At 38.8% G+C, this 24,259-nt stretch overlaps 1 protein-coding gene and 1 long non-coding RNA gene across 3 annotated transcripts in view; both read right to left on the reverse strand.

Annotated features, from left to right (window-relative positions):
• The window catches only part of CCDC112 (coiled-coil domain containing 112), a 30,553-nt gene extending 25,162 nt beyond the window's left edge, over positions 1 to 5,391 (reverse strand). For both annotated transcript variants that reach the window (XM_060146196.1, XM_060146195.1), the window contains exon 1: positions 5,163 to 5,391. In XM_060146196.1, the coding sequence (XP_060002179.1) occupies positions 5,163 to 5,279 (117 nt within the window). In that variant the 5' untranslated portion in view covers positions 5,280 to 5,391. The remainder of the gene's footprint in view (positions 1 to 5,162) is intronic.
• Positions 5,392 to 17,983: 12,592 nt separating this feature from the next.
• The window catches only part of LOC132518185 (uncharacterized), a 91,879-nt gene continuing 85,603 nt past the window's right edge, over positions 17,984 to 24,259 (reverse strand). Inside the window, exons 5-6 of the long non-coding RNA XR_009539877.1 lie at positions 22,338 to 22,398; positions 17,984 to 18,457 (exon numbers count right to left, since the gene is read on the reverse strand). This is a non-coding gene — a long non-coding RNA (uncharacterized LOC132518185). The remainder of the gene's footprint in view (positions 18,458 to 22,337; positions 22,399 to 24,259) is intronic.

The following is a 24,259-nucleotide window of genomic DNA, read 5'->3' on the forward strand; positions in this document are numbered from 1 at the left end:
TTTTAGATAATTACTTTTCTGGACACAGAATTCTTGGTTGAGAGTCCTTTTCTTTCAGCATTTTGACTATGTCTATCACTCCATGCCCTTGGAGTCCAAGGTTTCTGTTGAGAAACCAGTTTTTACTGAGGATCCCTTGTATGTGTTGAGTTGCTTCTCTGTTGGTGCTTTCAAGATTTTCTTTTTGTCTTTGTCTTTTCTACAGTTTGATTATGACATGTCTAGGTATGGATCTCTTTGAGTTTATTCTACTTGGAGTTCACTGAGTTCCAACAATGTGCAGATTCATATTTCACCCATCATTTCTTCAAATATTCTTTTCCCCCGTTTTCTCTTTCTTCTCCTTCTGGGACTCTCATTAGCTGTGACACTTGATGGTATCTCACAGGTCTCTAAGGCTCTGTTCATTTTTCTTCATTCTTTTTTTCTTTCTGTTCCTCAGTCTGGATAATCTGAACTGACCTATCTTCTGCCAGCTCAAATCTAGTGTTGAGCCCCTCTAGTGAATTGAGTTCTTGTATTTTTTAACTCCAAAATTTCTATTTGATTCTTTTATTATAATTTTTCTCTTTATAGATATTTTCTATTTGGTGAGACACCATTCTCATAGTTTGTTTTATTTCTTTAGAAATGGTTTCCTTTAGATTTTTGAACATATTTAAAGTAGATGATTTAAAGTCTTTGTCTATTATGTCCAACATTTGGTCATCTTAAGGGACAGTTTCTTTTTACTGTTCTATTTTTTTTTAATTCTTCTGTGTGTGGACCATACTTTCTTGTTTCTTTGCACATCTCATAATTTGTCTGTCAAATACTCAACACTTTAAATAATATAATGTGGCAACTCTGAAAATGAGATTCTTTCCCCTCTCCAAGGTTTGTTGTTGTCACTGTTTGTTTAGTCATTTTTCTGAACCAATTCGGTAAAATCTGTATTCTTTGTTTGTGTGGTACTGAAATCCCTGTTTTGTTAGCTTAGTTGTCCGTGAACAATTGGTTGGTCAAAGATTTTCTTAGATGTCTTGAACAAATTAAGTCCCCAGTCTTTGCTGAGGTGGTCTAAGTACATGCTGGAGCATGCCATCAGTACTCGGGCAAGCAGTCTAAAACTCTACTTTAGCCTTCACTTCCTGTTGCACAGAGTTTCAAGACCAGCCAAAGGTGAGAGCTCAGGCCTTCTTAGGCCTTCTCTGGTTGCATTCATTTCCTATCACTACTATAACAAATTTACCAAAGATTTGTTTACCACAAACTTAACAACACAAATTTATTCTCTTACAATTCTGCAGGTCAAGTCTAAAATTAAGGTGTTGGCAGGACTGTGTTCTTTCTGGAGATTCAGAGGAGAATCTATTACTTCCTTACCTTTTTTTTCAGCTTTTAGAGGCCACTTTTATTCCTTGGCTCATGGCCCCTTCCTCACATAACTTCACCCTCTTGCTTCCACTGTTACCTCTCCTACTGGTTCTGATCCTCCTGCTTCCCTCTTACAAGGACCTTTGTGAATATATCGGCCCACCCAGATAAACTCCCCATCTAAAGATCCTCAATTTAATCATATCTGCAAAGTTCCTTTAATCATGTAAGGTCACATATTCACAGGTGCTGGGGATTAGGATGTGACTATCCTTGAGGGGGGAGGGGGATTCTGCACTCTAACCACACACACACAGCCCTATTCATGTGTGTGATCTTCTAGAGGAAATCCATTTTGAGTAATAATTTAAAGTCAGAAAAGTAATGTGCTTATTACTGAAGGACCACTCCAGGCAGCCAAATGCCATAAAATACAAGTCATCACAGGAAGGTCATTAGAAACAAATCAAAGAGAAGACACAGTTCTATCTTGGTACAAAACCAGAATGTACACTAGGTGATACTGCTAGAGATACTTCAAAAAAGTTATAGTTCAGCTGCTGGAAAGATCAAGAGGGAAAGGGCATCTGAGAGGACAATCAAGAGATTCATGGTCTTCGGCCTTGAAAGGCAATGGCTGAGGAGAATTATGGACAAATAATATACAAGTATTAAAGTACATAGATAGGGTACATTATTTCTTTCCAAAATGAATGAGAAATTTATGGGATTCCACACTCTATGGAGGTTGTAAAATAAAACACAATATAAAATAGTTCTAAAACTTCAAAGATAATTTTTCCAAAATAATTTAAGGAAACAGTTACGGACTGAATTATCACCCCCCAAATTCACGGTTGAAGCCCTAGATTTGGAGGAAGTAATTAAGGTTAAATGGGATCATAAGGATAGAGTCCTAATCCATTAGGACTGGTGTCCTTATAAAAACAGGAAGAGGGCTTCCCTGGTGGCGTAGTGGTTGAGAGTCTGCCTGCCGATGCAGGGGACGCGGGTTCGTGCCCCAGTCCGGGAGGATCCCACATGCCGCGGAGTGACTGGGCCTGTGAGCCATGGCCGCTGAGCCTGCGCGTCTGAAGCCTGTGCTCCACACGGGAGAGGCCACAACAGTGAGGGGCCCGCGTACCACAAAAAAAAAAAAAAGAGGAAGAGACACCAGAAAACTCTCTCTCTCTGCATATGCACATGTGAGGACACAGCACGATGGTGACTGTCTACAAGCCAGAAACTAACCCTGACAGCACCTTGATCTTGGACTTCCCAGCCTGCAAAATGGTAAAAAAGTAAACTTCTGTCATTTAAGCCATTCAGTCTGTGGTATTTTGTTATGGAAGCCCTAGCAGGCTACTATAGGAACTTTAGATATTTTGGCAGACATCTCTAATATCATGAGGAAAATTATCTCTTCTCAGGAAAACATTAGTTGGTTTCACCGTTAGAGTCAATAGGAATACTCATTCATGAAATCCTATGACAAATATCCAAGTTCAGTGCTAGGATGTAGAATTTGAGTGTATAGTGTGTATGTGTGTGTGTCTGTGTGTATGTGTATGTGGTATGTTGGGGGGAATACACAGAGGGATAACACATAGTTAAACTCCTCAAAAAGCACAGTATGGTACAGTAGAGATTCTAATTGTTTTTTTTTTTTAAACCCAAACACCCTTGAGAAATTCCACCTCACTACTGCTGTGACTGTCAGTCATGAGGCTCTGCCTTCCCTAAACTGGTGAGAGGGTATAAAGCAGGGTGTCTCAACCTCAGCACTACTGATATTTTTGACCAGGTAATTTTTTGTTTTGGGGGAGCTGTCCTTTGGCCTGTACCCACTAGATGCTAGGAGCACACACAAACACCCCACAGTCCCCCTGCAGCTGTGACAACCAAAACTGTCTCCAGACATTGCTGAATGTGAGAAACCGATGTCACAGTTGAAACAGCTCCACAGGTGATTCTGGTCCAACACCAAGGAAGGCAAACCTCTGAGAATCACTGTAGTCGGCAAGAGTGTGCATCAATAACAGTATTAGCCAACTTGTGAGAAATGCAAACCAGGAGGTTAAAATGGTTATAAGAATTTGGAGAACAAATCATTTTCAACTAAAGTAAGCCAGAGAGAGCCACCAAGAGGACTAAAACACTAGGGCCATATATTTTAAAAAAGATTTTAAAAGTATTTTAAATATATCTGAAAAAATTATATATCTATTATGTATTTTTCTGTATTTTATATTTTTTTCCTGAGACATTTGGGCCAGAGTTAGAATAATAAAAAGAAATACAGAGGATGTGTGAGAAAATTTGTCTGAGGTGGAATTTCTTGAATTTCTTGAAACAGGTAAAGACACTGTATTTCCTTAGAGGAAGAAAATGATAGAAGCTGTCCTCAGCTCATAACAGCCTTCTTTCAGGTTTGGACTAATCCACAAATATTTAATGAGCATCTACTATGTTCCTGGACTAAAGAGGCACAGCTTTTGGTACTGGGAATACAATAGTGAATAAACTTCCAAAAGTTTCTTCCCTCATAGAGGGCAGGGTTTACATTCCCAGGCAGGGTGGAGAAAAATTTAAGAGTAAGCATAAAATATGTAATATATTATATGGTAATTAAGTGCTATGGAGAAAAACAAAACCAGAAAAGACAACAGGGTGTGCTGGGTAGGGGGACTCAGTAAGGGGAGGTCAAGGAAAGAATCACTGAGCTGATGGCATTTGAACAAAGATATCTGAAGGCGGTGATGGTGTTGGCCATGAGACCATGAGGAAAGAGATTCCAAGCAGAGGGAACAGCAACTGCAAAAATCCTGAGAGAGGAGTGTGCTCCACCTGTCTGAAGGACCACCAGGAAGCCAGTATGGCTGCAGCCGACTCAGAGCAGGGGACTGGGGATAAGGTGACAGGGAGGTGGTAGGGGCAGCTCAGAGGCCCTGTGGACCACGGCAAAAACGTTTGTTTTTACTCTGAGGGATCTGAGCAGACAAGTGTCATTACTGGACTCAATCACCTGACTGTTGATAAAACTTGAGGAAGGTAAGAGTGGAAGAATAGAAACCAACTAGGAAAGTATTTCTGCTGGGGGAGAAATGATGGTGTGGACCACCATGTGAGGTGGTGAGAAGAGTGGGATTCTGGACTTATTCCGAAGGTATAACAGACAGGAACTGCCCATGCTCTGGGGTGTGGGCTGTGAGAGAAGGAGAGGTGCTCTTTGACCTGAGCAACTGGATCCAACAATTCTCCTTGGGGGATCCTCTGGTCCTCACTGCAGAGAAACGGGTCCTGAGAAGATCTCTGGAAACACATCAGCCTCAGACCATCCCATGTTTGACTCCTCCTTGTGTTCCCAGCGCTGATACAATAATACAGCAGCCACCAGTCACTGGGCACCGAATCTCTCTCCAACCAAGCATTGTACCAGGGGCTTCCCAGACAATGTGCACGGCTCGAGAAGCTGCATATTATCAGTCCCAACGTTTAGATTAGAAACTGAGTCACCGAGAGGTTAAATATGTTCCTATCACACGCTAGGAAGAGGCAGAGCCAGCGTTTCCACCCAGATCTTCCTCCACTCCAAAACCTCAAGAGAGGCGGCTCCGTAAAAGCAGTTAAACGCACAAGCGAACACAGCGAAACGCTGGCGTGTGCCAGGCCCCGAGCAAAGGGAGGCTAACACCGCGCCTCCCGCCTCCCGGGGCCGCGCTGCAGAGCACACCTGTTCAGCCTGGGGCCCCGTCCAGCCTCTGGCGCCTGCAGCCTCCCGGCCCACGTCTGCCTCCTCCATTTACCTGTTGCGGCACAGGCGTTGCTCCCACGCGGGTCCCGGTGGCCGCGCCCGCCCCGGCCACAGCCCCCGCTACAGCTGTGGCCGCCGCCGCCACCACGACCGTCGTCAGGGCGGCCATCTTTCCGCGCCGAGCCGCTCGGTGCGCTGCGGCCCCCCAGGCCTGGGGTGGAGGGGTTCGGCCGTGGGAAGATTCTGGCTCTGCCGGGGCGGCAGGGCTCCCCCGGCAGGGAGAACGCTGCCGAGATGTGGGGCGGGGCCGGAGCGCAGGGCGGGGCGGGAGTGCGGGGCGGAGGTGGGCCGCGATGCAAGGCGGGGCGGGGTCGGGATCAGGGCGGGGCCCGAGCGCGGGCCGGTGGCGGGCTCGGCTTCGCTGTGCTCTGCGGCCCAGTTGTATTACAGTGCACGTTATCTACTCTTTATTTGGCAAAAAGTCTTTCTCCCCGGCCCCTCTCCCCTAACCACCGGGAAAATTCATTGTTTTCCCCTGTCCTACTTAAATTTATTCGTGTTATATATAGATATATGATATACATAGATATCTATATATCCATAGAGATACTTTACATAATAGAACTTCTTTCTAGGTTTCTACTAAGTTCTGGTGAAACTGAGTCTAAATTGAAAAACATTATTGATGAGCCTGAACAATATATTTCACATTTTCAAACAAAACAGAGCATGCCCTACACTATCAGATATCAGACGCAGGGATGTCACACTCCTAGGACTTGGCCATTTAGAAGAGAGACTCCAAAGATACAGTGTTGGGAAGGTGGGGAAAAGCCAGAGATGACTCCTGCAGTCAAGGCATTGGCAACCAGTGGCAATTCAGCTGATTTGTGGATGCATTGCGTTTTCCTCCTTTAAAGGAATGTATTCATACATTCATCGATTCATTAATTCAATCAATATCCAGCTGCTACTATATGCCAGACCTTGAGAATTAACTGTTGAATTAGACACACACACGAAGTTCCTTCTCTCCAAACTTCTATCAGGGAATTCAAACAAGTAAACAAACAGGGTGTTTATCGAGCACTTACTTTGTGCCAGTACTGTTCTAAACAATCTAGTGAAGTAGGTACTATTATCATTTTCATTTCACGGATAATGTTAAGTAACACAAGACCATATACAAGTAGGAACTGGGATATAAGCCTAACTGGTCTAACTCCAGAGACCATCCTGGTAGAGATGTTAAAACAGGCAGATGGAGCCCAGGAAAGAGACTAGAGTTAAATATATGAATTTGGTCTTCATCTCCAAGTAGAAAACATCTTAAAAAGTGAATGAGATTACTCAGGGAGAGTATAAATTGAAGTCTGGGAACTGAGGCCTAGAGCCCTCCAACACAGATGACACAGACAGGAGGAGTTGACAGGAGAGGTCTGTGAGAAGGGAGGAAAGCCGGAATCCTATGGAAGAAAGTGTTTCAAGAATGATCAACTGTGTGGTCTGCTGCCCAAAGGTTGAGTGACATGAAAACAGACAGCTGATGGTTGGATTTGACAATGAGGAGGCCACTGGCCACCCTGACAAGAGCACTGTCAGTGGGGTGGTGAGCCTGGCTGAGACAGCTGAGGAGATGATGAAGGTGAGGGGTGGAAATAATGTCTTTAGACAACTATTTTGATGATTCTGTGATGCAGGTGATCAGTGAAATGAGGTGGTAGCTTGAAGATGTGTGATCAAAGAAGATACATGTGGTGTGTGTGTGTGTATGTTTCAAGCTGGGGACTAGTGGAGGGCATCTGTACCTTGGAGTCTAGGTCACAGATGGAAAGTTTGATGTCTGAGAGGGGCACCTGCTCTTCCTTACTGGAGGGTTGCAGCACAAGGTGGTTGGTAGATTTGGAGACAAAAGATGGGCTGCTCTCCTTTCCCCATGCACTAGAAGGAAGAGGGAAGCTTCCGGGTATTGAGAAGGTAAGACCTCTTTAATTTATGTACTTACCTTTCACCCAAAATGAGGTCTGTTGTCACAGCACTGTCTGAGTTCCTGTAACTGTTAGTCTAGAATAATCTGGTAGCCTCAAGGGAAAACAGTCAACCAATTACTTGAATTGAGTGGTCTCTGCCAGGGACAACACTGGATTGGATACTATAAGGGAATATATTAATAGTAACAACACGCAAGATGGCCACTTTAAGATTTTTACTGTTTTATTAGGATGAAAAATTCCAAAAAATGATTAAGAATCTCATAAACAGAAAACCAGAGCAGGCCTTTGCAACATGAAGATTAGGCAGCTGCCTGGGCCCTCACTTTGGGGCCCTTTCAGTGGCCAGAGCTACAGAATATATTCTCATTGTATAGTTTCATTTCTTACATTTTGTACCAATTCTAACATTACATCAGAGGTTTGTCATTCCTTAATTTCTTTTATATTTGTATTTCTTTTCTCTTAAACACTAAAAATCTTGGTTCCTTAGAATATCAACATATTTACTTATTTGCTTTTTCTTGCAACAATTATGTAGTTTCAAATTACAATTCTGAAATTACCACTAACAGTAAACCTACTGAAAGAAGTTTAAGATCATTTTGTAGTTCTTTTTGCCCTTAGAATATGTCCCGCACAGGATATTCAGTCAGAGTGTTGTGTTCAAGAGTTTACTGAAATTTCTCTTTTCTGGGTGGTAATAGAATCTATTTTTAGGTAGTCAGATTCTTTTGATTGTATTTGTCTTCACTTTTAGTGTTTCCTCTATTTTTTTTCTTTATGGTATCCTTTTTAAAAACTATGTAAAACATATGTAATGTATGTAAAGTCAAAATGATATGACATATTTAAGGAAATCTTGCCCCCAAACACACCCTCTCCATGGCCTTGTCAACTGATCCTCTATATGTGACCATTTTTTATTAATTTCTGGCTTGCTCTTTTACATTTCTTTTTGCAAAAATGAGTATATATATATATGTGTTCTTATTTTTCCTTTTCTCTTACAAAAACATGTAGCATATTGTATTATTTTGCTAGTGCTGCCATAACAAAGTATCACAAACTGGGTGGTTTAAAACAATAGAAATGTATTCTCTCACAGTTCAGGAGGCCAGAAGTCCAAAATCAAGGTGGCAGCACAGTTGGTTCCTGAGTTCCTTCCTCTCCTGAGAGTGAGTTATCTGTTCCATGCCTCTCTCCCAGCACCTGTGGTCACTAGCACCCTGTAGTATTCCTTGGCTGGTGGAAGCATTACTCTAGTCATTGCCTGTATGGTTGGATGGCCTTCTCTCCTACGTGTCTGTGTCTCTGTGTCGAAATTTCCCTCTTCTTATGAGGACACCTGTCATTGGATTAGGGCTCTCCCTAATCCCGTATGACCTTATCTTTACTTTATTACATCTGTAAAGACCCTGTTTCCACATAAGGTCACATTCACAGGTACTGGGCATTAGGACTTCAGCATATCTCTTTAGAGGACACAATTCAACTCATAACACACATATAATACTCTACACCTTACATTTTTCACTTAACAATATATCTTACAACTCGCTTGATGTAAGTTCATAGAAATCCTCCTCATTTTTTTAATGGATGCATAATACTCTATTTTACTCAACCAGGCATCTATTGACAGATGTTTGGGTTATTTCCAATCTTTTGCTGTGACAAGTACTGGGGAAGAAAAAATATTCCTCTACCTTTCTAGGTTCTTCTGAGAGTCTAATAATTAAATTGACATGACACAGATTAACAGGAGACAAATTTTAATTTCATACATATGGGAGTTCACAGAAACAGGAGACTCAAAGAAATGACCAAAGCAGGCAGCTTTTATACTTTTTAGACAAAGAAACAATTAATTTGTGAAGAACTGACAAAGACACTTAGGCTTGGGTATTAATTAGTGAAGAAACTAAGCAGAATTAGTTTACATAGCCTTTTCCACCCTGAATTTTCTATCCCTGGAGGTAAAAATGTCCCTAAGTCTTGGTGCTCAGAGGTTGCCTTTCAGATGGGAAATTTATTTCCTGCTTTCAGACAGAAAGAGGGCAGGGTCAGGGAGTCCATCTTGCACTGGCTGTTTCTCAAGTAACTTGAACTCAAAGCAATCAATATGCCAAAGTAGCGTATTTTGGGGTGGCCTGCCCTGAACCCCATCACAAGTAATGATAAGTATTTCATATTTGGGGAAGTGTATCTTCAGTAGAATTGCTGAGTCAAGTGATAAATGCAAAGGTAATGTAGTTAGATATTGTTAAATTCCTTTCCATAGAAGTTGTACCATTTTGTACTCCAACTAGCAATGCCTGAGGGTGCCTGTTTCCTTATTATTTGCCATCACAGTATTTCTTCAAGGTTTTGTATTTTGGGCAATCTGAATAGGTGAAAAATGGTACTCTCAGTAATTTTAATATACCTTTCTCTTGTTATGAATGAAGCCTTTTTTCATAAGTTAAAGAATGTCAGTTTTTTCTTTAAACTGTTCACATCTTTCCCCAATGGTATTTAGTCTTCCTCTTCCCAGTTTCTTTTTTTTTTTAATAGATCTTTATTGGAGTATAATTGCTTCACAATATTGTGCTAGTTTCTGTTGCACAACAAAGTGAATCAGCCATATGCATACATATATCCCCATACCCCCTCCCTCTTGAGCCTCCCTCCCATCCTCCCTATCCCACCCCTCTAGGTCATCGCAAAGCACTGAGCTGATCTCCCTGTGCTATGCTGCTGCTTCCCACCAGCCAACTATTTTACATTCGGTAGTGTATATATGTCGATGCTACTCTCACTTTGCCCTCCCATCCCATGTCCTCAAGTCCATTTTCTATGTCTACCTCTTTATTCCTGCCCTGCAACTAGGTTCATCAGTGCCATTTTTGGGGTTTTGTTTGTTTGTTTGTTTGTTTTTAACATCTTTATTGGGGTATAATTGCTTTACAATGGTGTGTTAGTCTCTGCTTTATAACAAAGTGAATCAGTCATACATAAACATATGTTCCCATATGTCTTCCCTCTTGCGTCTCCCTCCCTCCCACCCTCCCCATCCCACATTTTTTGTTTTTTAGATTCCATATATATGCATTAGCATATGGTATTTGCTTTTCTCTTTCTGACTTACTTCACTCTGTATGACAGACTCTAGGTCCATCCACCTCACTACAAATAATTCAATTTTGTTTCTGTTTATGGCTGAGTAACATTCCACTGTATATATGTGCCACATCTTCTTTATCCATTCATCTGTCAATGGACATTTAGGTTGATTCCCTGTCCTGGTTACTGTAAATAGTGCTGCAATGAACATTGGGGTACATGTCTCTTTTTGCATTATGGTTTTCTCAGGGTATATGCCCAGTAGTGCGATTGCTGGGTCATATGGTAGTTCTATTTTTAGTTTTTTAAGGAACCTCCATACTTTTTCCATAGTGGTTGTATCAATTTACATTCCTACCAACAGTGCAGGAGGGTTCCCTTTTCACCACACCCTTTCCAGCATTTATTGTTTCTAGATTTTTTGATAATGGCCATTCTGACCTGCGTGAGGTGATACCTCATTGTAGTTTTGATTTGCATTTCTTTAATAATTAGTGATGTTGAGCATCTTTTCATGTGCCTCTTGGCCATTTGTATGTCTTCCTTGGTGAAATGTCTATTTAGGACTTCTGCCCATTTTTTTAACTGGATTGTTTGTTTTTCTGATATTGAGCTCCATGAGCTGTTTGTATATTTTGGAGATTAATCCTTTGTCTGTTTCATTTGCAAATATTTTCTCCCCTTCTGAGGGTTGTCTTTTTGTCTTGTTTTTGGTTTCCTTTGCTGTGCAAAAGCTTTTAAGTTTAATTAAGTCCCATTTGTTTATTTTTGTTTTTATTTCCATTACTCTAGGAGGTGGGTCAAAAAAGATCTTGCTGTAGTTTATGTCAAAAAGTGTTTTTCCTATGTTTTCCTCTAAGAGTTTTATAATGTCTGGTCTTACATTGAAGTCTTTAAGCCATTTGGAGTTTATATTTGTGTATGGTCTTCCCAGTTTTTAAGAGCTCTTTATCAATTAGGTGATTGTTATATAATTTTTTCATATAAATTGAAAATATTTTCTTCTAGGTTTTTAATTTGTTTAGTGACTTTTGCTTTTTTTTTTTGCTTTGAAAAAGTTCTTTCTATTTTTATGTAGTCAAGTTTGTCAATGTTTTAGTATTTTCTTTGATGCTTCTGGATTTGTAATCATAGTTGGAAAGGCTTTTCTCACTTCCAGTTTATAAAGAAATGAATCCTTGTGTTCTTGTACAGTTTTACTTTTTACATTTAGATATCTGGATAATTTGGATTTCACTCTGATATCCAGGATGAGATATGGATTCAATTTTACTTTTTCCCAAAAGGCTATCTAGTTATGCCAAAAATATTTATTTAAAACAGTATATTTCCCCAGTGATTGAGATGTCACTTAACTTTTCACATATAATTGTTCTATTTTGAATTTTTTGCCTATTCTATCATTCTGTATATCTAGTTATGTATCAGTGAACATGCTTTTCTTATTTATAGGGAAATTATACAGTGTTTTAATATCTTACAGGGCTAGTTCCTCTCATTGTTCTTGTTTTTGGGTTTCCCTTCCTTTTCCTGCTTACTCATTTCCCAAAAGAACTTTAGACTCAACAGTCTACTTTAAGAGAAAAATCTCAATATTTTTAATGGAATCACATTAAATTTCTTTATTAACTTGGGAAGAATTAACATAAGTATGATGTAGAGTTGCCCTACCGATAAACAAGGGATGCCTTTACATTTGTTCCAGTCTACTTTTGCATCTTTGAAGAGTAAACATTTTAAGCTTATTCCTAAGTTTAAAAAAAATCTTCTCTTGCAACTACAAGTGTGATTTCCGCTCCCTTGACATCATCTAGCTAGTTATTCTTCGGATATATGAAACTATTGATTTTTCTTTATTAGTTTTTTATGCTGCTACTTTAATCAATTCTCTTAATTTTGGTTTTATTTTTAGAATGATTATCTTAGGGTTTCCTTTTATTCTATTACATTATCTGCAAACAGAGATCATGTTATCGCTTTCTTTCCAATTCTCACACTTCTTCCATACAGGAAGATGGAAGAAGGCTGTCAAACCTAAATGTCCATCAACAGAGGAATGGATAACGAAGATGTGGTACACATATACAACAGAATATTACTCAGCCATAAAAAGGATTGAAATTGGGTCATTTGTAGAGATGTGGATGGACACAGAGACTGTCATACAGAGTGAAGTAAGTCAGAAAGAGAAAAACAAATATCGTATATTAACGCATATCTGTGGAATCTAGAAAAATGGTACAGATGATCTTATTTGCAAAGCAGAAATAGAGACACAGACGTAGAGAACAAATGTATTCATACCAAGGGGGAAGGGGGGTGGGAGGAATTGGAAGATTGAGATTGATATATATACACTATTGATACTATGTATAAAATAGATAACTAATAAGAACCTACTGTATAGCACGGGGAACTCTACTCAGTGCTCTGTGGTGACCTAAATGGGAAGGAAATCCAAAAAAGAGGGGATATGTATATACATATAGCTGATTCACTTTGATGTACAGTAGAAACTAACACAACGTTGTAAAGCAACTATACTCCAATAAAAATTAACTTAAAAAGAAAGGCTTTCAATTTGGGTTCCCCTGAAGTCAGATCATGAAACTAGGACTTAGAATAGGCAAATATTTTGTTTTAATAATTATGTAGAGATCACTATTGCAAACTGAACAATGGTGGAGCAGTTATGATCCATCCCAAAGCTACATAATAATATGCTGAAAATGTGTGGAATTGCTCCAGAGAGTTAGGCAAAATCAAATAGACTCTTATGCCTGGGCACCAGATTTATTGTTTTATATAGGCTTAATTATTAACAAAATATTTGTATTACTGTCTTAAATACACTAACAAATGGATAATTTTATGGTGAGCTATAGAATTCACCAGTATAAACTGACAGGTCTGGAATAAGGTTGCTTCATATTGACTCCTGAAATCAGAATAAAAGCTAATCAATAAGGGAACCCTCCTGCACTGTTGGTGGGAATGTAAATTGATACAGCCACTATGGAGAACAGTATGGAGGTTCCTTAAAAAACTAAAAATAGAACTACCATATGACCCAGCAATCCCACTACCAGACATATACCCTGAGAAAACCATAATTCAAAAAGAGTCATGTACCACAATGTTCATTGCAGCTCTATTTACAATAGCCAAGACATGGAAACAACCTAAGTGTCCATCATCGGATGAATGGATAAAGAAGATGTGGCATATATATACAATGGAATATTACTCAGCCATAAAAAGAAACGAAACTGAGTTATTTGTAATGAGGTAGATGGACCTAGAGTCTGTCATACAGAGTGAAGTAAGTCAGAAAGAGAAAAGCAAATACTGTATGCTAACACATATATATAGAATCTAAAAAAAAAATGGTTATGAAAAACCTAGGGGCAGGATGGGATTAAAGATGCAGACCTACTAGAGAATGGACTTGAGGACATGGACGGGGGGAAGGGTAAGCTGGGACAAAGTGAGAGAGTGGCATGGACATATATACACTACCAACTATAAAATCAATAGCTAGTGGGAAGCAGCTGCATAGCACGAGGAGATCAGCTTGGTGCTTTGTGACCACCTAGAAGGGTGTGATAGGGAGGGTGGGATAGGGAGGGTGGGAGGGAGGGAGATGCAAGAGGGAAGAGATATGGGGATATATGTATATGTATAGCTGATTCACTTTGTTATAAAGCAGAAACTAACACACCATTGTAAAGCAATTATACTCCAATAAAGATGTTTAAAAAAAAAAAAGGATACCTCTTGATATCCCTAATGGAAAAAAAAATCAATATTACTTATGTAAGGGGTGATAACTTCCTCCACAATTTTTATTCTCAAATAAAAACAGTTGAACTCCTTCCACTGACCTTTAAATGACTATCCCCATACAAAATGTTCAATTGTTTAAACTTAACTATATTTATAGAAACTGAAAAGAGAAAGTTGTGTAAAGACTTCCCAGTCTTTCAGCTCTTTTTTTATAGTTCCTCGGTAATATCAGAGTTCCCTAATCAGATACTCTCCAACAGACTGTCAGTTCCCTGATGGGGCAAAAATATTTATTGTTGAACAATAACAACAGCCAAAGCAACAACAGTGAATCTTTACACCAAATGTAGCTGTTAAGACAATTTAAAGGTAGGTCTAGATAAAAGGAAAAAATGTGAATATTTACTTTAAAAATAATAATCCTTACTTTTGATGGCCCATCATGTGCCAAACACTCTTAACAACACACACAGCTACTCTTTGCTGTAAATAAATAAAGTTTGAGACTCTTAGTCAATAAACTTTCTAAGATAATACAGCTAGAATATGGCAGAGCCAAGCATCAAGCCTGGATCTGACTTAATATTTAAAACTTATTTTCCTAAAGCAAAAAAAAACTCCAAGTCTATTTTTCTTCTTTTGAAAAATAATTTTTTTCCTGGAGGCCAGTAGAAAATAAAGAAGATAATCACTTGTGTTTGAATGGATGTTGATTATTCTTTTGCAGGTAGTCCCAGGTTTACATCCTTCAGATCAGACTCAGGGAAATGAAAAATCTTCAGTATGGTTGACAGTTTTATGACTATACCATTTAGTCCCAATAGAGCACTTTTCCCTGAAAATTCAAACCCATTTGATGAACATGAACCTATCGTTAAAAAATTAATTTCAGAAGTTATCACAGGGTCATTCTTCTACAGTTATATAGAAAATTAAACTCATATATCATCTATATATTCCCTTAGATTTATGGGAAAATTTTCAGGAACTCCTAGCTCACAGGAACAAAATAACTTTTCAATTAAGTATTTATATTCTTGCTTGAGAATTTTAAATCAAAAACAGATCTCTGTATATAAATGTGGACGTTAAGGAATTGTACATCATGAAAATGATAAAGAAAATAATTACTGAATGGTTGGGACTTCTGTAATGTTTGAGATTTTTTACAATTATCATGTATTAATTTGAGCAGCTGTACCGGCTGCCTCCAGGCTTCCTTTTATGTGAGAAAAAGAACTATTTTTAAAACCAGTGCTTTTTGAATTTTTGTTACACATAGACTGAGATAAACTTAACATTTTAACACTAGCTGGTGCTTATAACACCAGTAAATGTCTAGTGATGGGCATAATCTGGAGCACAGAGACACTGTATGGCTTGCTCACGTTGGAAGGAAAATCAACAAGCGTTAGGCCATTATCAGGGAAAGACTGTAGACACCAAACCAGGTTTCCAAGGACAGGGAACTACAAGGAAGTGCCATTCTGACTTGGGCATGGAAGTAGGCAGCACTGAAAGACTGCTCAGAGGGTGTTACACAACTGTCTGCAGGAAGTACTTGGTGGAAACCTCAGTGGAATCAAAAGAGAAAGAAAGAAAGAAAAAAGGAAAGGTTTTGGTTTTGTACAAATATGTAAAGCCAAGCGTGTGCCTGACTTGGCTATTGGTCAGTGTAAATGCATAAGACATAATGACTAGTTCTTGCAGATTTCTTTCCCCTGCCTATCAATATTTCTGCAAGGACTAGTTCTTAGCTGGGGAGGCAGGGATGTTCACTTTCTTGGCAGAGCTTGGGACTGTAGCTGTCAGACACCTATATCAGAATTGCTCTCCTTCTTTAAGGCTGCCAAGCCACAGGGAGACTACCTGGAGAAGGTCACAGACAAGGGGCTTTCAATAAAGAGTAGACTAGATGACAGATTTATAAGGTAATTCTACTTGACATATCCTGAACTCTATTCACTGAAAACAGGGACTATATTTTATAACACTCATGAAATATTCACAAAGATGACCATATATTTAGGCCACAAAAACCTCAGTAAATGTCAAAAAGCAGAAATAATGCAGATATAATTCTCTGGTCATGAAAGAAATCAACTGAGAAGACAGAAAGACCCTATCACATAAAATTTTTAAAATCCTGAGTCAAAGAGGATATCAAAACTAAAATTGCAATTTAATTAGAAAACATTGGTAACATTACAAACCAATATCCAAGTAATACAGCTAAAGCCATCCTCAGCAGAAAATTAGCAGTTTCAGTAGTTACCTTAATAAATAAGAAAGAATAAAAATAAATGAACTAACCACCTAGCTGAAGAAGATAGGGGAAAAAATAATCAATAATCAAAAACGGAAAAAAGGAGAAACGAATTAATGTGAAAGAAAAAAATAATAAAATAAAAACCAGAGGAATGATAATCCTAATGAATAAATTTAACCAGTTAAGACAGATTAACCACTAGCTAACCTGATCAAGAATTAAAATTAAGAAAGCACAAATATACATAATAAAAATACAAAGAAAAGAACCACAGGAGACTATTTTTTTCGATTATCTGCAAATAAATGTGAAGATCCAGATGAAATGAATCATTTTTCTAAGAAAACACCATTTACTAAAGTTGGCAAATTAAAAATCTAAACATTAAATATTAAAAACCTAAGAAAAAGGAAAAAATTGTTAAAATGGTAGGCTCCCAAAGAGCACCAGGCCCTGAGGACTTCATAGGCTGATTTTAGGAAATTTTACAGAATAAACAGACTCTAATGCTTTTTAAACTGTTCCAGAGCAGAGACAAAAAGAGGAAAACTTCCGAATTCTAATAACAGTAGCATTCGTTTGTTACCAAAAACTGACAGCAATAACACGAAAAGCAAGCTACTTACAAAAATCAGTTATGAATATTGATGCAGAAAATGTTTACCAAGTTTCAGCAAACTGAATCCAGCAGCATCTTAGAAGAATTGAAAGAAAACTAGTTCCCCCCACTCCCAGTATCATAAGAATGATTCAGTTTCATTTCCTATGTTAGGAAGTGGTTGGGTACAGTTCGTTGGCTCACTCAGCATCTATTTCAGCCTCTTTTTAGTGTGCCATGTATACTGCAGAGGCTGGAAAGCTCAGAACCCTCATTTCCCAGGCTCCCTTGCAGCTAGGTTCCTCAATGTAAATAATGTTTTACTAATCAGATACACTTGTGTGAAATTCGATTTCAGAACTCATTTAAATAGGGGAAGACATAGTAGCAAGGCACACATTTTGCTGGGACATATTATAGCAGACATAGTAAAACTCTGCAGCTGACAGTTCTAGCATTAGTTTTCTGATTCAGAGGTGACAGATAAGAAGGTGTGTTCTGGCAGCTAAGAATTCTGGTGGCAACTTCTCGTTCCCAGATCACATTAAGATGGTGTGTTCCTGGAGCTAACGGTGGGAGCATGACTTTCTACTGTGGCAGAGGGAGCAGGTCTCTTGGTGGGCCAGTTCTACAGTGTGGATTTGGGAGTTATTTCTAGAGAGCTTGAACCTCTAGCTCTCCACTGATTTATAAGCAGTTCACTCCGTGTATTAAATCCCTTTCTGTTTTCTGCAAGTGAACTCTGAATAATAAAACAGATTAAAAGAAAGAAAAAATGTACAATTTTCTTCAAATATGCGGGAAAGGCATTTGATAAATTTCAGTATCCATAATTAATTTTTAAAAATCTTCATAAAATAGGAAAGATCCATATTTCTTAAAAGCCAGCATTATGTTTAATGAGGAAACATTAGAAGTATTCCCATTAAAATCAACAGCAATACAATTATGTCTACAGTCACCACTATTATTTAGCATAACTCTAGAGGTTTAACCAATGCAATAAGACAAGAGAAAGATATGAGATATAAACATTGGAAGAGAGGTACATTTATTACTATTTATAGATAATTGTATACCTGGAAACCCCAATAAACTCAATTAAAAATCTGTTGCAAACAGTATGAGGACTTATGAGATGGATGGGTATCAAATTAGTGTGCAAAATTTAATTGCTTTCATCTATACAAACAACCGGTTAGAAAACATCATGGATATGTCAATTACATCTCAAAGTTAAAAAAGAAAACATAATGGAAATAAAGACCAAAATTGCAACAGCAAAAAAGAAAATATCTAAAAATAGACTGAAACATAGTGCTTAACAAAGACAACATTTTAAATTAGTAACTCTTTCAGAGAGGACTTACACAAAAGGATAACTTTCATACCCATGCATGTCTGAAAATGCTTTTATTTTGCTCATACCTGAAGGAGAGCCTGATTCGGTAGTGGACTCTAGATAGAAAGAAATTTTCCCTCAGAATGTTGAAGATATTGTTCTCTTGTCTCTTTTATCCAGTATAGCCACTGAGAAGTCCAATAGCAATCTGATTCTTGTCCATCTGTAGCTAATCTCTTGCTTTAATTTTGAAGCTCTTTAAAAAAGCAAAAACAATAGCAAATCACTTTGCTATTTACTGTCAGAGGTTTGAGCAGAACTCAAAGCCTGCCAAATCCAGCAGAGCACTGGAGTGTTCTCTCCATTACATCTGATACCATAATGCCTACTTAATGCAGAAAATATAATGCCAAAATTGTAAGCAAAATTAATCTTCAACCAATTCAGCTCATATTCTTTAATGATTTCCTCCCAAAGACATCTGAGAACCTCACCTTTCCTAAACTACAGAGAACTGCATTTCAGTTTTTATCCACCAGATGTCACCTGAGAAACAATAAACAACAGTGGGGAGTCTATATTTGATTCTTTGCAAAAGAATAACATTTTCATCTTTTATGCATAAAAATTAGAATGTTCTTGCTAGGATATACCAGCAGTAGGGATATGAAGGCACATACCAGTTAAAACCCAGACAGAAAAGTAAAAATATCTACTCTCATATTCAGATTCTCAAATATAGTCAACTGACATTCAAGTCTTTTAAATCGATTGAGTTTCCCAAATTTTATACTAAATATAAGAGTTCTTTTTAGTGAAAATTGTTAGAACAGCTTTTAATACTAATTTCTACATGATGTAAACAGTTAAAAAACTCAACTACTCATACTAGAATGTAAGCCAAAAGAATAGATACTACTAACTCTGAAGTTCACAAACTCATTTCTACCAAGAGTCTCATTCAGACTTCAATAATCTATTATCCCCTGGTGTGTGTGATGAGACTCCTTAAATGATCTACAAACCCTGTGTGATCTGGCCCTGACCACCGTTCTTGTTTCCCACTCTTTCTCTCCTGGTTCTCCAGCTAGCCTGGGCCTCATTCAGATCCCCAAATGTGCCAAGTATCCCTTTGCCTATGTTAGCAGTGCAATCTAGAGTGAACCTCTAACCCTCCCTTTATCTTATTAGTCATGATCCTTCTGCACACGGTTTGAATGTCAGTTCCCAAGGAAGCCTTCTTTGGCCATCTCCACCCCTACCGAAATTTGGATCCCTTCCTTCATTAACAGTTGTCAGCATTTGATTTGATCTAGAGAGTAGCCTCCATGGGGCACCCATATATTTACCATCTAGTCATCAGTAGTGCTTAATAAATATAAATAAATTTATATTTACTTATTTATTTGTAAATAAATAATGTTTAAAATTTATTTAAAGAAAGAATTACTGAATATGGATTACAATGTTTGTACACCTCCCCTATTAGAATGCAAGTTCCATGAGGAATGAGCTTTGTTCTGCTCACTGTTGCATCCTTAGCCCAACACAAGCCCATTGCAGGCATCAATAAACATTTGTTAAATGGATCCATGAATAAATGAGTGAGTAGATATCTTCTACACAAAAAATTAGAACACATTTGGACACATATATGAAATGAGGATTAACTTTAGACAGGGCTGCCAAACACGGGAACAATTAAATGTCTTTTTTAACAGCTATTTTTGCCCACTGGCCAAGTGGTATGTGGATGACAAAAACACTGGTCACCTATGAGGCAAGTTCTAGGTGAAATTACACTTCACTTATTTTTTTTAGTAGAAATTTTGTTTCTTATCACCCTCACTCACTCACTTAGGAACCAAGAAAAAATACAACACTAAATCCTTTCATAGGGTTTTCTTCTTTCCTGGAGAAATTACTGGGATTTGTCAAGTAGAACAGTGCAGTGCAATTATTGACTATCTCTTAGGTGGGTGCAAGGGTGAAACAACTCCTCCACCCAGCCAAGGGCTTAGATGGGGGATTTTTCCAGGCACTGCCACAACATGGCACAGGGATCCTGAATGGAATTATTCAACCAGTTATTCCACATATATTAATCACATATTCAACAGCTATTTTTAAATTGAGTAATCATTATGTGCCAGTTATATTGATTTAAGCCAGGGCTGCAAAGCCAAATGAGACATGGTCCTTGTCCCCAAGAAGCTTACTATCTTTTAGGAAAGACAGGCTTTTAGGGAAGACCAATAGCTGAAGTCCAGCATGGCCCACATAAATGCGATGTACAGGGTACCATAGGAATACACAGCTCAATGTAAATTAGATTTGGGTCGGGGGTCAAGACAGTTTCCTTAAAGAGGAGACACCCAAGATTAGTCTTCAAGGACAAGAAACATTTAACTGTAAAAATAAAGAAAAGACAAACAGTTTTTTTTTTTAATAAATTTATTTTATTTATTTTTGGCTGCGTTGGGTCTTCGTTGCTGCACGCGGGCTTTCTCTAGCTGCAGTGAGCGGGGATTACTCTTCGTTGCAGAGCACGGGCTCTAGGCACATGGGCTCAGTAGTTGTGGCACGTGAGCTCTAGAGCTCAGGCTCAGTAGTTGTGGTGCACGGGCTTAGTTGCTCCGCGGCATGTGGGATCTTCCCGGACCAGGGCTCGAATCCATGTCCCCTGCATTGGCAGGCGGATTCTTAACCACCGTGCCACCAGGAAGCCCCAAATAGCTTTTTAGAAGAGAAAATAACCTGAGGGAGGGCGCAGAGAAATGAGACACTATGGCTTGTTTAGGGAATTAGAAGAGAGTTAACTAGAAGCTAGGAGACTCTCAATGACAAGTTAATTCCTCCACTCCCACTCTCACAATCCAACCTCCCGGTGAATTTTTCTTCCTTTCTTTCTTTCTTTTTTGTTTGCGCATGAGGAAAAAATAGAGACAGTAGAAAAGTTTTCAACATGAGTGACAGTTATGGCAAACGCAGGTTTTCAAATCAGCACGAGCTACTATTACTAGTTTTCTAGAGAAAATAATTGAAGCTGGTCTTAGAGACCAGGCAAAGACTCTAGTGAGAATACACTGCAACTGCAAGAGATGCTCTTGTAGCCTGGGTTGCAAGAAACCAGAGCCTAGGGGAAAAGCTGATGAGCTGCCACTTTCTAGGGAGGTATAATCTCAGGGAAACAAGAGTGAGGGGAAAAGGAGTGAGGCAGAGGCAACGTGAGGGAGGCTTCAGTCAGCCTGGTTGGTAACGAGTATAGTTAATGCTCCATCTCATGCGATGTGTTCAGTAAGACCAGATAAGCTATTGCATCTCAAAGCAGCCCATCAGGAGAAGGGAAGGGAAAGGAATTTATCTCTCAGCTCTTTCCCACTCCTCACTTGCCATTGGTCAACAGTGGGGCCTGTGGGGCATTAACTACCCTGGAAAGGCATGACTCAGTGTCTCCAGGCCCCAAGGGGAAGCTGAGGTTATACTGCTTTACTGAAGTGGGCATTTGTCATGTTTTTTGGCTACTCATTATCTTTGGGCTTATGTTATATTTGGAGAATGTCCAAATATAGGGTCCAGGTTCTGTCAATCAGACCCACTTGACTGAGAACTCCATGGGGAAGTGAGCAAGGTACCTCACGCAATCCATCATGGCAGGTGGAGGGAGAAGCAGCACCTCTGAGAGACCATGACCAGAGGTCCTAGCAGTAGCCTCTAGGGTCCACCACTGGGGGCAAGAGATGAGCTGTCTAGGCCTAGGGACAGTGAGGTATCCCCTAGGACCATCCTCCTATGTAAGCTGCATGTAGCTCCTGGTCTCAGAGCATCATAGTTGATTCTCTGGCCCTCACCAGGATTCTGACAACTACTTAAAACCTTTAATAAAAAAACTATTTTTCCCTTAAACTAGAATGTGTTTTGTTTTTTGTTTTTGTTTTCTAAATCAAGGACCCTAAAGGATTCATGCAGCCTAAGAATAAATTTGGGGTTGTCTTTAAATTATGACATACTTCTAATCCTAGATTTGCTCATTTATGTGAAACATGTCTCATTAATTTCTATTCCATATCCTATAATCAAAGAATTCTAGAATCATAGAAAGATCCTTTTAGAGACTATTATGTTTTATCACTCACCTTTGGCTTTGAGCAAATCTTCATATCACTCCCACACCCATTTGAGGGAACGGAGTTTCTCCTGAAATAAACAAACAAACAAAAGGTAGTTTATGCTAGCTGAAATGTCTGTGTCAGCCATGCAGTGAGTAGGGCTGAGAGGGCACTCTTGGGACATTTTATTTATGTGAGAGACAGGTGAAGGGCCTGCAGGCTGTAACCTAATTTAGTCAAAAACTTCTGGTAGAAAAAAAACAGTGACCTATAAATCAGTAATTTTCCTGTAATATCTAGTGAAATCAGGTCACTATTTCCAGTGCTAAGTTTGTCCCCTGGTCTCTTAGCATTTAAATATGTCATGAATTTCCTTTTGATATGGTTTATTAATAAATTTGTAGGAAAAACAAAAATTTAAGGCAAAACCCACAGTGAAGATCCATAGTGGAAACTATGTACTGGGACCAAATATCTTTGTCAGGCATTGTCCAAATAAGCCTGTCAAATGCCTGGAGTTTGTCCAGGGGATCTGTGCAGTTCCCTTTAGGGGAACAGTCAAACAGCCCATAACGCTTTCTCGATTCAAATTCAAGTTCACCACACATTTCTCAACTGAGAGAGGTCCCAGTGAAGTGGTTGAGGGCTTACGGACTCTTGAGTCCGACCTAAATTTGAATCTAGATTCTCCCACTAACCTACCAGCTGTGCAAACCTTGGGCAAATTACTTCTCTGTTTCTGTCCATTTCCTTTACCTGTCTTGGTGGGCTGTCTGTGAGGTTTAAATGAGGTGATGGCTATAAAGCCCTCTGCACGTGGCAGAGACCCAGCAGTCAGCAAGTAAGGCCCTGAGTTTTCCTACACACGTGTGCTCCCCCTCAGACACCCGTCTCAGAGGAGCGCTCCGTGGAGAACAGCAAAACGTATCGCTCCATGAAAGACTGGTCTTTCTAATCCACCAAACAGATGAAAAGCTTTTTTTTATTTTATAACCTCCATTTACAAAATGCATTTAGTTACATAATTAGAGCAAATGCCCAATATTTAATTTGTTTCAGTAAAATCTGGGCCCAATCCTCTTTCAATTCAATAAAAATAAAATCCTACTGCAAGACACACTTCTCATCTGTCCCACTTTGAAATTCTCACTCAAATCTGTGTCTATGTGAAATTCTGAATTCTTGCTAGAATTAATGTTCCCTAAGTCTGCCCAGATCGATGTCCAATAATTTACATGAAGAATATTAAAGCTTGGTCAAGAATATAACTCTTTCAGACAGTTTGCTTGACATTTAAAACTTCCAGTTTTAAATCTGAAATTAAATGTCTTTCTTGTTAATTGTCTGCCTTCACTAGTATATAAGTCCCGTGAGAATCTAGAATTTCACCTGGTACATAATAGAAACTTAATAGCTCACTGTTGAATGAATGAATGAATGAATGCATGAATGGTGAATGAACCAGTAAGCTTTTTACCACACAACTAAAAAAATAATACCTGGGCTAGAAAATAAGATCTGTACTAGGCTAAGCTTTTTTCATCTAAATGCACTGAGTTTTACAAGTAGTTTTAATTATTTTTAACTCTCCTCTCTTTTTCATTTCTAAAGTTAATCTAGAACCTTTCACATGTATGAACTGTGTACATTTTACCTTGTATGAAAATTTAAATACATTTTCAATGATAACACCCATGTGCTATTGACAAACGAACTAGACATGTTTGGTCCTAAGAGAGATTCCTGAAGAACGGATGCCTGCTCTCACAGCAGCCTTATTTTGCCAGTATAGATAATTTAAGGGGCTGTTTAGATCTCTCATTCTGGGTGGAATGTTTGTCTAATTTTGGTAGTAGTACAAAAGAACTTCTGTTAGAGGTCTTTCCAAGGGTTAATGACATCATTTCTTCCATATGACAATCTGGTTTTACTTTTTGTGAAAATATTAG

Source organism: Lagenorhynchus albirostris, chromosome 3 (assembly GCF_949774975.1).
Source record: "Lagenorhynchus albirostris chromosome 3, mLagAlb1.1, whole genome shotgun sequence".
Lineage (NCBI taxonomy): Eukaryota > Metazoa > Chordata > Mammalia > Artiodactyla > Delphinidae > Lagenorhynchus > Lagenorhynchus albirostris.